The sequence below is a fragment of the Malaya genurostris genome, chromosome 2 (assembly GCF_030247185.1).
Source record: "Malaya genurostris strain Urasoe2022 chromosome 2, Malgen_1.1, whole genome shotgun sequence".
In the NCBI taxonomy this organism is placed as follows: domain Eukaryota; kingdom Metazoa; phylum Arthropoda; class Insecta; order Diptera; family Culicidae; genus Malaya; species Malaya genurostris.
Genome location: NC_080571.1, coordinates 27,234,943 through 27,250,869, shown reverse-complemented (window position 1 = coordinate 27,250,869; position 15,927 = coordinate 27,234,943). Strand labels below are relative to the sequence as shown.

General features: G+C 36.6%; 1 protein-coding gene across 1 annotated transcript in view; it reads right to left on the bottom strand.

Moving 5' to 3' along the window:
• Positions 1 to 4,078: 4,078 nt before the first annotated feature.
• The window catches only part of LOC131427254 (uncharacterized), a 45,096-nt gene continuing 33,247 nt past the window's right edge, over positions 4,079 to 15,927 (bottom strand). The window contains exon 6 of the mRNA XM_058590268.1: positions 4,079 to 4,266. Within this exon, the coding sequence (XP_058446251.1) occupies positions 4,079 to 4,266 (188 nt within the window). The remainder of the gene's footprint in view (positions 4,267 to 15,927) is intronic.

Genomic DNA, 15,927 nt, shown 5'->3' with positions numbered 1-15,927 from the left:
TAATCGGTTCCCTACAAATGTGACTTTAATCCGTTAGAACCAGATCAATTGTAGACGGGTTTTTCACGGAAGAGAAACAAGTTGGATTACTGGGATGAAGAACTGTGAAGTAACCAGCTGAGAGTTGATTATGAAGTATTTTACCATTACTGTTATTTTGCCTACAATTCCACTGGACATGCTTAGCATTTAAGTCCCCTATTACGAAAAATTTCGGTCGATATCTTGTGAGTTTTTGCAAATCGCCTTTAAAGTAATTTAATTGTTCGCCGGTGCATTGGAATGGCAAATATGCTCCAGCGATGAAATAAATTCCATGAATGGTTTCAACTTCGATTCCCAAGCTTTCAATAACTTTAGTATTGAAAGAAGGTAAAATTCGATGTTTAATTTGCCGTTGGACAAAAATGGCAACTCTACCACCCATTCCAGTAAACCTGTCAAATCGATGAACCACATAATGTGGATTACTTTTCAATTTGACATTTGGTTTAAGAAAAGTTTCTGTCACAATGGCAATATGAATTTTGTGAACTTTGAGAAAATTATAAAATTCATCTTCACTCGATTTCAAAGATCGAGCATTCCAATTTAAAATATTCAAATAATTATTTAACATCACTGTTAAATTTTAAATTCATTATAATATTATTTGCAAATTTCCATCCGATTTGAAATGCTTCAAAAAGTGATGAAGTCGAATTCATTTGGATGATCATTTGAAAAAGTTGATCTTGTAGGTAGATCATTTTATTTTCAGTTATATCGCCTAAATCGACTTCATTTAAAGAAGCGAATGACTTTGAAGGAATATTTGTAGGTAGACTGCCATTAGAAGAAGATGATTTGGCCGGTCTACCTATTAATAAATTGTTTTCGTTAGAAGAAGAACTGCAAGGCGGTCCTGTGTTTTGATTATTTACATTAGAAGAAATAGGAGATAGATTTCTACCTAATATACCAGCATAACTGACATTAGAAGAAGATGATGACGAGGTCGATCTACCTGTCAATAAATTGTTTTCGTTAGAAGACGAATTGGCAGGCGTACCTGTTTTTTGTTTAGAAGAAATCAGTGCCTTAAAAGAATTAGGCGTGGCACCTGTAACGGTTTTCTGATTTTCAGGTATGTTCTGTAAATTTAAGGTCGTTGATTTGACTTGTTGTCGAAGCGAACGAGCGTTTAAAATTTTTTCCCTGACAGGACATTTCAAATAATTGGATTTATGATTTCCATCGCAATTTGAACATGAAAATTTATCAGTGGTTTCATTCATTGGACAAACGTCTTTCGAATGTGATTTACCACAATTCAAACACCGTATATCCATATGACAATTTTTGGTTCCATGGCCGAAGCCTTGGCAACGACGACATTGCGTTAAGTTTGCAATACGATTATGCCGTTTATAATGTTCCCAATGAATTTTAATGTGGGAAATGAAACGTGCTTTTTCTAAAGTTTTCAAATTGTTTACATCACTTCGATTGAAGTGTATTAGGTAAAGTTCATGGGAAATTCCAGAGCGTGGTTTAGAAGTACCATTCGCTCTTTTTGGCATTAAAAATGCCTTACTCTTCACTATATGGGGCCGGGTGTCAATTAAAAGTTTCAAAAATAGTCGCGTAACCTTTTTGTGTCATAATTTTGAACGTTAATAACTCGGTCATTTGTTGATGGATTGTTATAATTTAACAACCAATCGATTCGGAAACTTTTAACTTAAACATGTATGACGACGTCGTTTCAGTATTTCAATACCATACTATTGAAAAAATGGTTGGAATCGACCTATGTTTTCATCCACCAATCCCTGTTGTACAAAATGACGTCAACTTCTTGTTCGGCATAGGAGGCTTTGCGTCATGCATAAAAAACACCGCATCGTTATGCGTAGTATGAAGAGAAATCTATAAATATAAGCTGCACAATATTTCTTTGCCTAGTTGATGTTTGACTGTGAATGAAACAAGTCGCTCGTCCAGTGAGCTGATGACTGGATTGTATATGCGTTCACTTGCTGGATTGTCGCTATTGCATTATGCGTTGGTGAAATTTCCTGTTGTCTGCGCAACACCGTGTTCGCTTGAGTATTATATATATCATCTAGCTATTGAGGAACCGAATCAGCGTGGTTACCGATTCTTTTAAAATATCCCATGTAATTAGCAAATTTTTGGTCGATTTTGCCATTAAAATGCCTTACACTTCGCTTCCCGAAGCTGGGTGTCAATTTAAAACATGCAAAACTAATCGCGTAACATTTTTCTGTCATACTTTTGAACGCTTATTAGTCAGTTATTTGTTGATGGATTTATATAATTCAACAACCCATAGATTCGGAAACATTTAACTAAACCTTATGAGATAACGTCATTTGAATATTTCAATTGCATACCATTGAAAAATTGGTTTGAATTGAGTATTTTATGTTGGTTCTCTGGTAACTATCAGGCCAATTTAGAATTATCGGCGATAGATTTTTCGGATCTAATTTGCAGCGCTTGTTCCTCGATGATTTGTTGAAGGATTTTCCTAATTTAAATGATTCCAAAGCTTCAATATTGTACGCTTAAAAATGTTTTAATTTGTCAACGGATCGGTTTGCATACTTAAATCTCCATTCCCATACGAACAAAACATTACAATGTGACTGAACAAGTTATTGTCCCACCAGGAATTTTGTTGCGTATCCATTCCGTATGAATATTTTATGTGGACTGTCTCATATGTTTTCTTCCTCGTATTGTTGCCATATTATTTACCGACACTTTCCGAAGATTATCGACGATTTTGAAGAATTAATAAAATAACACCATAACTAAGATTACTCGTACAACATTCTCTTGGATCGATTAACTGTTTATAAAATTAATAAGTCCACCCAGTGAACGACCATTATTAGGGTAAAACTGGGGCTAAATAAACGATATAAATCAAATCAAATTAATAAGTTTGTACGTTTCTCGAAAATTATCATCATAAAATAGAATAGTTTTATTTGTTCAGGTTTAAATCTTTAAGTTGTTTGTATCTAAAATTGAGCTTTAAAGTAACTGTGAAGTGTAGTGAAGTTTAGTGTATCATCATCATTATCATCTTTATTTTTGTATTTATTACGAAGACCCTAGAAACATTTCATTTTTAATGTTATTGTGCTCGGTCGTGTCTTGAATACAACCCTCTAATTTTTTCATTAGTATTATTTGGGAAGGGGCAAAACCAAGCACTTCTTTTAGTTCATTTTTAATTTCATCAACACTTTGATCATTTGATAAGTTACGTCAAAGTTACCGTTCCAACTTTTTTTCAGGCTTGGTGTTCCGTGTAAATTTTTTAGGCTTGGTCGGCGGTTTAAAACAGATTTCTTCATAATCTATCACTTTGTGAAACAAATTATCCTAGAAGTTAGAATGAAGATACCGATTTTCGGGACCCTTTCAGTAATAGGTCCGCATTAAAAAAATTAACGGATACAGCTTGCGAATTAGTTTCTTCAACAAAGTTAGAAGAAATTACACTGTCTAGAGTATTGTCGAGGACGATTAGTGTTTAGTAAGTTGATAATTGTACTCGTCAATTTTGTTTTGTAGATTTAAAAGAACCAATAGTGAAACTTTTGAAGCAGATTTTCAATAAATTTCTATATCATTCGAAATATCTCTAACATGCAAAGAATCCGCTCCGACTCCAAATGGCTCATTATTCCATAAGTTCCCGATAAAGATTTCATCTGTCGGTTCTTCAATAACCGCATCCATCCCGCACTGTAGAACCCGCGAAGTATCCCGCGGTGCACCGAATCGTGGCATGTTTCTCCCCCATCTACGAGGTTACACTTGCTGCACCCGCTGCGGATGTTCGAAGGGAAGTGCCGTTTTCTTGTCGTTGGTGCAATGTTTCCTCAATCCCCAATCGCACCGGACCGAACCGCGAAAGTTGTGCCACCTCCTCCCAATTGTTCCGAGCTTGTCCCATCTCCGGGCCATCTGCGTCCAGGTCCAGAAGTAATCGCAAATGGAAGGGAAGAGAGAGAAAAAAAAAATGATACAATTATGCTCCGGCCCATATCGTGTCTCAAAGAGCGACCATCCACTCATCGATCGGCGGCCGAATCGGATGATCAACGGCGCGTATCAGTCTCGCACGCCTGGCCCGAACTAACAACATCGCGGCGTCAGCTTCCCGCCTAGGACCGAGTGCCGATCCGTGCCAACCGGTGACTACCCCAACCGAAGGAACGATGACGATAATGATAATGATGCCTAACAATTAAAAAGATCAACCATCCCAGTCATAACTAACTCCGAGTCCGAGTGGCTGTCGGTCGGCCAAGCAAATCCGCGTGTGGTGTATGAACGCCCCCTTCTCCCTCCTCCTTCGAATAGGTGCACCCACGGAATAAGATGGATGCCGGATGGACACAAACAGGAACTCAGTGGCCTGAGGAAAAAGCTATGGTGATCATCAACGTGGACCGTTTTCTAGTGCTTTTCAACTGCCAGCCATGGCGTCACGTCAACTCAACGAATCATCACCGCGCCGCGTCCGGACACGAGCCGTTTGCAGTTCCGAGTAGTCAATTTGTGGAGTGATGCCGGGCAGACCAAACTCTTGTTCCGATGTAAGAAAATATTAGAATTGAATTGAAATGATTCTGATCAATTATTGAAATTTTCGAAACCGATTAGAATTTGTCACCATGAACATAGTAATTGGTTTAAGCTGACAGCACTGCCCACAGACGGCAGAAACGATCCATTTCAAGCAGTAAATCACATCAGCACCGCCGCGATCACGGAAAATTGCCACTTGCCAGGCAGCTCTTTGAGCTGTGACTTAACTCGTCATGTCGTGGTGGAAGGTGGAAACTCTGTACGAGCCATTCTGGATGGCTCTGGTGTGGCTCAAAAGGAAAGGAATGCCATGCCACCACATGACGACCGAGCCAAAGCGAGAGTGTGGCCAATTTGCTCCGGATTGATGGCAGTAAAGTGCAGTCACCGTGACGTTCCGTCTCCTTCCACAGCTGCCGAAGCGGTGACGGTGGTTGCTCCTGGAGCGATGCTCTTACTCAATTAGTCACCATCATTAGTCCGGGGAAAATGAGCTCGAACGGAGCTGGAGCTGGACTATTTCGTTGCCCCGTTCTCTGTGCTGTGTTCTGATCGAAATTGAGATTGCGCGAATGGTTCGAATTCAAATAGAACCGAAACCCGAACAACACACGCTCCAAGGGGTTGGGGGGATGCCAGATCAGTCGAAACAATGTGTCTTTAAGATCGCCAAGATCGCACCGGGACAATCGGCGGCCAGCATGCGGACTCACACAAAGCGAGCTTCCCCCCCAGGGGCATCCCGGGCATAATTCATGAGCTATCCGTCGCCGATCTCGGCGGACAAATGAACATGGGGCAAACCGGCACCGGGTCGCACTCTCAACCCACAATCTAGAGTATCATTCAAATCTCTATTTCGTTCTGCCTGGCGGCTACTAAGGTTTTACGCTGCTCCGGCACAGAAGAGGCCACCACCGATACGTCGAGTAGGGCAGGAATGCACTCGGATTTCAGTTATTTTTTACGATCAATAGAATGCGCGTACGGAGATCGGATCGGTATGGGCTTTCAGTGCATACAATGTCATCAACAGCTCGTGCGCTTTATTCAACTATTGATAGAAAATTAGAATTATGAACGGTAATTATTGATTCTTTTGACGAATTTCCCAACACTTCAAAAGCTGAAAATTTCGTTGTGTCTACAAGATATTGCAGAAACAATTGTCGGTTTTTGCAGGGAAATTAATTGGCCCCTCTTGATCCCATAGTCTGCTATTGAATTTCATCTGGATCCGACTTCCGAATCCGGAGTTACGAGATAAAATGCGAAAAAAAAATTACAAATTGCACTCGATTTTCTCACAGAGCGCTCCACCAATTTTCGCAAACTTAGGCTCGAATGATTCCACCGGATTTGATCCGAATTCGACTTCCAGTTTTAGAATTACAAGATGATAAGTTCAAAAATTTTATTTTCAAGAACGTGTGTTTATACATGACACGGATGAATCGAGCCAAATACTTCCAACTAGCCGTATAATTCTTCAATTGGACAGGTCTGAATTGTGGACTACCAAATACATTGATTTTGGGTATACCGGATCCTTCCTTTCGGTTCCGAAAGTACCGAAAATATTTGAACTTCAAACCAGAAATCACTTCAATTTCTCAGCAAGGCTGGATCAATGTTAACAAACTGAAATCGAAATAAGAAGTATTAGACGAATTTCGCGCTAACTCGCTAACAAATGTTGTCCGCTCCCTCTTAGATTTTAATGAAGCTTGCTGTAACGGTTGGCAACTAAAATTTTGGAATTTTTTCGAGGCCTGGGGTGGAATCATGTAAGGTGATAAGTGACTATCACCTCCCGGTGATAAAGAGGTGAACACCAGAATGTTAGGAATCACCGAATGTGATCACTTTTACTATCACTATCACCGGTGATTGAGCCAACTTCACTCCATTTATCACCTGTCAAGAAACGTCAATTTTTCAACAGTAAAATATGAATGTGGCGTATACCGTTGATATTAGGAGGCGTAACATGTGAAAGTGACGAAATTTTTATTCCTATAGTTTTCAATCCTTTCCATTAATTCGAGTCATGTTTATCAATGATGATTTGTATGGATCGAAGAGTAACGTTGAAAAAAATTGCCCGGCGAGTATGGCAAACTGCGCACAAACAAATAAAAAATTCACTTGTTGGTTTAATTCAGTGCCGATTTTTATTTTTCAATGGAAATCAATGTCACAGTCAGTTCTTTGGAATAAATTTGCTAGCTTTGAAATGACATGAATTGTTAGATCTTCTTGAAGTTTCACAACGGATGGCATTCCTCTCGAATGAGAAAGATCCGTTAAATAATTTTGTGTATAGTTTTCATTCATTTTATGATTATGGCATTTCACAGAGCTTTCAAATCCTAGTTCCATTTTGAAAATTTTTCCCACCGGTACTACGAATATCCACTATGATTAGCAGCAGCTAATTGTCCAAAAATATCGCCTTATTTAGTTCAACTCACAAGAAGAAAATTAAGAACGCAGTTTAATCTTTTTTACTCGTTCAGTTGAACGAGGCTGATATGTCGCTCACTAAGTCACGACCATCTAATTCTACTGAAAATGTTAGTATAGATTTTTTATGTTGTTACGTTATGCGCAACAGGAGATGTCTACATTAATAAACTTATCACTTTTCCAGAAAGCAATTGATCTTTGACTCTACGTATACCCCAATGATATTCCTTCAAATAATAATAACAACATAAATGAATTGATTTAATTGATAAATACTACCGGTCATTCTATGAATTCTTTAAACTATATAAACTAAGTTACTTTTCATTTTAGTATTTAATTTTGACACAATATCAGTCGAATTTTATTGAAAAATTGTCCTCTCCGACCAATATTGGTAGGATATGTTTATATCAGTGGCTTAAAATTCACCTAACGGACAATAATTTATAAAGCCACTTCTCAAAAAATCAAATCACTACTGAAAGTGATAACTAAATTGCTATCACCTCCATTTTGACATGAAGGTGATTAAATCGTGGTGACTATCACCTTACGTAATGCCAACGTTTGATAGTGATGTTAGCCTGTATGCTTAACAACAAACGAGCTCAGAAAAAAATAAGAGTGTGTATGTGTTTGCTCTCTCTCTCTCTCTCTCTCTCTCTCTCTCTCTCTCTCTTTCTCTCCTCTTTCTGCTAGTATTTTCTGTTTTGTTTATGCTTGCTCAGTTTTGCTCAAAATGCCGTCGAAACAAGAAGTATTTCGCGAGCGCGTTGTACAGTTCTACGAAGTGCTCAGAAATCTCGGCAAAAGTATACGGTACAACATTTTAAAAACGAAAATGTTGCGGCTTCGACTCTTTACCATATCCTAAGATCCCCAATAACTGCTCGCAAGAAAGTTAGTGGAAGACCAGCCAAATTATGGACGCAAAAGGATTTCGTTCTTTTTCTCGTGCCTTCAACAACAAGGATTCACTGAGGCAACGGGATGCCTCAAAAAAGTTCAACTGTACATATGAAAAACATTGAAAAGAGTCGGAATAAAGTGCCGAAAGAAGACATGAGCCCCGGAATATACTGACGCACAGATTTCGATTTTGGACGACGAAAGCTATTTCCCCCTTTCGAAGACGCAGATTCCCGGAAACGATCGATACTATTAAACGGATAGTTCTATTGCACCTCCGAACATAAAATATTAGTTTAAACTGTAGTTGTTCAAATTTCATTGGTTAGTCGCTGACTTTGTTGATGGGGCGCCTTGATTTCCATGGTACAGGGGCGCATTGCAATTGACTGAAGTTAGATTTCTGTAACGGGGTTTGTTGTTTCTTCATCTTCGTATTTTTGTATACAACGGTTACATAGTTCTAGCAACAGACTGTTTTGATGCGAGCGGGGCGCCGTATTTTCCTCAACAACTTCTTTTTAACTCTTTTTTAAGTTTCCTGAAGCTATTTAATTGCACACGAATCAACCATGAAGACTCATTTGGAATAGACATAATGGGCCGTATGAATAAAACGTAGCATGCTTGAATTTCGGTAGTAAATGCTACATGTGGATCACGTTACTGTCAAAACCAGAGACTTTACTACACAACAACGTTCGAACATGTAGTATTTACTACAATTTTTCGGTAGGTAGCTCCAGAGGTTGCTACTCGTGTGTTTGTTGATGAAGTGAAGTAGAGAAATTTAAACCAAACCAAACTTGTTTTACTTTGTGGACTATGTTTTTGAGAAGATACTACAAACAACAGACTTTACTACATTTTATTCATACGGAACAATGGGCCGTATGGATAAAATGTAGTAAAGTCTGTTGTTTGTAGTATCTTCTCAAAAACAAAGTCCACAGAGTATAACGCGGTTTGGTATGAATAAAAAACAAGTTCGAACATGTAGTTAATGCTACTCACACAGAGCCGGAAAAGCTGGCATAAGCATGCACAAAGCAAGAATCGTACTTACATCTGTAAAAATTCCTATTTTTTAATTTCTGTACTTCACTTTATCAGCAAACACACGAGTAGCAACCTCTAGAGCTACCTAGCGGAACTTGTAGTAAATACTACAGTTTGTAGCATGTTTTGACAGGAACGTGATCCACACGTAGCATTTACTACCGAAATTCAAGCATGCTACGTTTTATTCATACGGCCCAATGTTTCTAAATACCCAGATATCAATATTTTCACTTTCTTTCTTTATTCTTTCAAATAATAGTTCCGATTGTGTGATTGTGAGATAGAGTTCCAAATCTACATCTTCAGAGCTGAGTTTTGTTATATATCCAGGCTTTTGATTGTATTGAAAACATCTTGCTGCGAAAATTGCAAAATTTCTATTGAATATATCAATATAGACACAGTTCAAAAAAATCTTGTGATTTTACATCTCATAAGATGAACATAAATGGAGCGTCGTATTTCACACGAATTTATATTCAAGAACATGGAAATTGTGTGATTTGAAAATTACATGGATTGAAATCAAATTGGGATAAAAAAAAACAAAAAATATCGATAGAAACAGCGCGACTTGAACCGAGAAACATTAGATTACAAGCACACCATTTCATGAATTCATTCAATATGGCGGTTTGAAAACTTTGACTTCGAACTATAACTGCGGAACCGGAAGTCGGAATTTCACAGTAGCTTTAATTTAAACCAGGATTTCTAAAAATCGGCCCAAGCATCGCTGAGAAATCGAAGTGAGTTCTATTTTTGGAGTTTTTCTTCACTACTTTCGGTACTGCCGGAACAGAAAAAGGTCTCCCCCTTAATTAAGTTGATATGCTCACAAACTAACAAATTCTGTAAACTAGAAGAATTTATCAGACAGTTTTGTGGGATTCCTATCTGTTTTTGACCATCGCTTGTGAAAATCTACTCATGAAATGGGTAATTTTCCACTTATCACGCTTTAGTTCCAAAACCGGAAGTCGGATCTGAATAAAATGTTTAGGAAACTATTAATATTTTTAGGAAACTATAAGATAATCTTTTTGTTGTTGCGAGAAAATCAACTAAAATGTAAATTCCCGAGGATGTTTTGCCCATTCTATTTTTAGCCCTTGTTTGCGGTGTATTTGTTTTCAGTAATATCAGGGCAGATCAATGACTGATTATGCGTTTCAATTTTGGTTTCGTTATTTGGTAGTAACATTAAACTGAGAATAAGTTTTGTTATAAACTCGGGCAATTCCATATCTCTTTCTGATTTCAGTATGCTATTCGATGTCATAGGAATAATTTATCTGCTTCCGATTTTGATTTTTTACCTTTAAGACGACCAATACTAAGCAAATTGGGTAATCGATAAACACGAATATCACATTTTCAAAAGAAAATGCTTATTTCAGCGCTTAGTGGATAGCTTTTGAAGAAAATAAATTCAATTTATTTCCACAATATTAAAAATTTCCTAACTATTTCCCACTAATGTCACGAAATAGTGACAGACATAGACACTAGTAGTGGGAGGAAAGTGCGGTGCTATCTCTGTTGTACTAGTACAGGTGAATCATTTTACATCTTATGGCGTTTTTCATTGAAAAACACTGGTGGCGTGGATTGCTCTGATTTTGCACTTTCGAGCAGAAATGCAATATTTTGACGGTGTTTCATTGCCATTTCTGCTCGAAAGTGCAAAACCAGAGCAATCCACGCCACCAGTGTTTCTCAATGAAAAACGCCATTAGAGATAACTCATTTTGCTAAATTACATATAAATAAATAGTAACTTGGAATGTTAATATATTTACATATGTTTTTAAACTTTCAGCTATGTTTAGTTTCCGTGTAAGTTCATAATTTTCTGAACAAATTCAGTTATTTTTGACTTGGAATAAAAATCTTATCTAATTTTACTTACTGAAACTCTTTTTAAATGTTTTGATAGTTGGGTTAAAGTAGTAAATGATTGTTTTTTTCAACAGTTTTTCTTTTTATCAAAAACTGTTTGAATTGATGGCTCCGAATATCCACTGAGCATTCCAATATCGAGAATGTATTTTTTCTCGTTTCTTACCGCATTTTCTCCATGGGCTAGTTTAAGCATTCAATGAATCAACTGGTGAAAAGCTAACATTTTAAGCTGATGAGAATGATTAGAAGTGTAACTTATTTTCGTATGATACTTTCTGTATTGGTTAGATTTCTATATATTAAAAAGGATAGGTTTTCCGTCTTCCTTGTGATGAGAATGTCTAAGAAGTCTGCTGTTATTTGCTTCTTCACAAGTGAATTTAATGTTTTTGTGCATGTTATCGAAAGATGAAGTACCTAATTATGCATTGAGTCGGTATTCAATCTAAATGATAGAATCTCAGTCAAGTCTGATCTAAGATGCATAGAAGAAAGAAGAAAATACTAATGAAATTGCCATCAGCTCAATTCATGTGGTAATTAATTCCACTATACCGACCTTCACTAAACAAGACCGAGTTTGAAGCAAAGATGCCAGTATTCATAAAAATTTACCTCGTTCAAAATTAGTGAACTTCATCATTTCATGCTCAAAACTTCATTACTGTCCAATTTTTCAATAAAGTCAACTTAAAACTATTAAAAGTTAATGATGAAGATTACAAACAGTTACAAATGCTAGTATACTTTATGTTTGAATATAACAAATGTTATAAAATTGTTGTTAAGGCAGCACTGATCAAAGCTGACTTATTTATTGAAAGCTTTACAGTATTAAGTAGAGAAAAAAAATCGTTTTGCACCCTGATATCAATCTTCAGGCACTCCGTACTTATGTTTTTTATTTAGCTTGAAAATAAACAATGATTTGCTCCCTCAGTAGAATAACATAAAGTATTTAAAAATACTTCCACTATGCGCCCTGGAATTAATTTCAAGAGCGCCCTTGAATCATCCCTAAGGCGCTCTTCCATATTAGGCTTTCAAGATTTTTTTTGTTTCAAAATAGATAATGATTTGCGCCCTCAGTAGAATCATTTGATGTGTTTAAAAATACTTCCACCCTGCACACTAGAATTATTGAAATGGGAGCCTTTTTTAATTCTCTTATCGTTATTCTGCGCCCTGTAATCATTCCTAAGGCGACCTCTTCAAATTTTACCTACAAAATATTATTTATTTTGCTTGAAAATAAATAATGATTTGTGCCCTCACTAGGATTATTTATTGTATTTAAAAAAATATCAACCTGCGCGCTAGGAGCAATTATATGGGCGTTCTTATCATTTCTCCTATCGTGATTCTGCGCCCTGGAATCAATCCTAAGGCGCCCTTTTAAATTATCCTTACAAATAGTATTTATTTAGCTTGAAAATAAATAATGATTTGAGCGCTCAGTTTGATAATTTGATGTATTTTAAAATACTTTCACCCTGCGCCCTGGAATGGATTATATGGGCGCCCTTTTCATTTCTCCTATCGTGATTCTGCGTCCTGGAATCAATCTTAAGGCGCCTTCTCAAATTATCCTTACAAGATGTTATTTATTCAGCATAAAAATATTTACTGATTTACGCCCTCTGTAGAATTATTTGATGTATTCAAAAATACTTTCACCCTGCGCCCTGAAATAAATTATTCGGGCGCCCTTCTCACTTCTACTATCGTGATTCTGCGCCCTGGAATCAATTCTAAGGCGCCCTTTTAAATTACCCTTACAAATAGTATTTATTTAACTTGAAAATAAATAATGATTTGAGCACTCAGTTGGATAATTTGATGTATTTTAAAATACTTTCACCCTGCGCCCTGGAATAAATTATATGAGCGCCCTTTTCATTTCGCATATCTTGATTCTGCGCCCTGGAATCAATCTAAGACGCTCTTGAAAATTATCCTTACAAGATGTTATCTATTTAGATAATAAATAAATAACGATTCGATATCTCAATAGGTATTTTTGCTTTTGCACCCTTCGTGGTTACTTGAATGAGTCATTATCAAAATTTCCAACAACAAACTTTCTCGATTCCTGAGAAGTTGAAGTTTTATGAGCTGGTTAGTCACTGACTAACTGTGACTAACCGCAACTACAGCACTGGTTTAAACATAAGTTTGAACAGAAAGTGATGCTGTACATTGTCATTTCCGAGAAAGGTATTTCTAAACCATGGTTCAAGCCATCTGGGTTGGCAATCAATCAAGATGTGTATCAGAACGAATGTTTGTAGAAAGTTTTGATCCCGTTTTTTTTCAAAAACATCATGCTGTTGGACAATACGTGTTTTGGCCGGATAGAGCGTCATCGCATTGCATCAAAAAACACAATCGTTCCTGAATACCCATTCGATCTCAATTGTACCCTAAAAACCACAACCCGATAAATCTACCTCAGTGTCTCCAAATCGAAGATTTCTTCGAGGTTTTGAGCTCCTTGGTGTACAAAAATAACTGGAGAGCCACGAATTGCAAACAGTTGATTGGTAGAATCAAGAGATGCATTCGCAAAGTTGACATGAAGGCCGTATAACGCTCCTGTTCCGACATCAAACGGAAGCTTCGCCGAACATCCGATGACGGTTCACTAATTTTTTTTCAACAATAGACATTGTATCTTTAATTTCAATAAATTAGATCTTCTTCAAGTATGTTTGTCTTTTTTTGACAGCTTGAGGAAAGAAATTCCAAAATTTAGTTGCCACCCGTTACTTGAATACTTTGCTACAGAAAACCATTTAGAATATTTTGTTTTTCTCAAATTGCCGACATTTCGGCTGTTTTTGATGGCCTTTTTCAAGGGAAACTGTAAAGTTGTGTTTTTTTATTGTCAAAAAGTAGGTACAAACAGTTACATAAATACAAGAATTACAAACATATTTTAAACTCACTTTAGTAAAATCGTTTTTGTCGAGTACGTTGATTACCAACGGTAAGAAGTTCAAGTTTTTTTTTACCAATTTTTATCAAATGGCTGTAGTCGAAAAATGACAAATCCTACAAAAAAGTATTTGTATCAGTAGATTTTACAAAATTACTTAAAGTTTTGAAAAAGAAAATTCAAAAAAATCCTCATCGGCTTCTACACTGGAAAAAAACAACTTCGATCAAGTATAGCCGATTTGCAAAAAAAACCCAATTTTGATTTGGATTTTTGATAAAAATTTCACTGGAAAAAAAAATTGTTCGGACAAGTAAAATTTTTCTTTCAAATAACATTTTTTCCTTCAAATTGAAATTTTGACTGTAGGTAGGAAACATAATCTCCTATCTTGTAAGAAAATTTCATCCAAATCAAAAATGTGTTTTTTTTTCAAGTCTGTTTTAAATTTTTTAAATCGATTTTTTGCAGTGTTGGAGTCGTTCCGGATTTTTTTTTCAAAAACTTGACTAATTTTGTAAAAACATACAACACTTTTTTGTAGGATTTGTCATTTTTTTTCGTGACAAAGTCTTCATGTACAGTTTTGTTAAAATTTGCGGAGGTACAGCCAACTTTGAATACGATTTAGCACGAAATTCGTCATTATGTTCCCATAAGTTAACAAAAAATTTCATCAAGACCAGGTGTCCAATTCCGGAAATACAGGGGGCAAGTGTGTTTGAAATAGGAACCAGTCATTCAAAGCGGTAATGCGAAAACCGGATAAACTCTTCTTAATTTTGACCGAATTTATTTCAGTTTATAGTTTTTGCTAGTTACTCGCCAAAAAAAAACGATTTCAGTTTATGCCGATTCCCAGTTTCCGGTGTTGAAAATAATGGCCAAAAGCTCAAAAACGGAATTCTTTTCGATTTTCTCTGAGACGGCTGAGTAGATTTTCGCGAACTTAGACTCAAATGAAAGGTTTTATGGTCTCATAGAATGCAATTGACATTTATTCAAAATCGACGACCGGTTCCGGAGCGACGCGGTGAAATGTTAAATGAAATGGCCGAAATCGAAAAATTGTTTTTGATGCTAAAAGTCTTAGAATTGCATGAAACGTCGAGATTTAGTGCCATCTCGAAAAAAAAAAAATTTTTTTTCAAGAAATCGACTTTCTAGGAATTAGAAAATATCTCAAAATTTCGCAGCCCCAGAAAGTTGAAATTTAAAAAAAAAAATTTTTTTCGAGATGACACTAAATCTTGACGTATCATATCTAAGACGTTTGACATCAAACAATTTTTTTCAATTTCGGAAATCTCTTGTACTATGGTAATGGTAACATGGTAATTTTTCTAGATCGAAAATTTTCAAACCTTAACCGCCGGTTATCACCCCTTAACCATGTCCGATTTAGCTCAAATTTTGCATGGGGACTTTTTTCGAGGTGCTTAAACTTTTGTATACTAATGCTTTACGAAATTAGAAAGAATACCAAAATATTCGCACCCTTATATACATTAGTGCGGTAAAAACGACGTGTTTTGTCGGTTGCGTCACTTATAACATTATATCTCCGAAAACCAAAAGTCACAGCCATTTGATCTTCGAACCTGATCAATGGTCCGACAGTAGCTGTCAAACGGACCTAAGTTTGTTAAAATCGGTTCAGCCATGTCTGAGAAAATTGAGCGGTAAAAATATCTACGAAAAGTGCACACACAGGCATTTGCCGATTTCGTCGAACTGAGTCGAATGGTACATAACACTATGGGTCTCCGAGGCTCCGTTGGATAGTCGTTTTTTCCAGCAATTCTAATACCTTTCTATAAAGAAAGGCAAAAATGGCAGAAGAAACCCGTAGGACTAAGACGCACTCGCAACACGTATGTTGTTACTCCTGTGAGTTCATGACCCAATCAAAACACCTCATTTATCACAATGGCGAAGGACGCAGCAGCTATGATTTCTAAATAAAATTTATCCACATAACTGATGTGCTGCATTTTATTTTTAAGAATGCTGTTAATACAAAA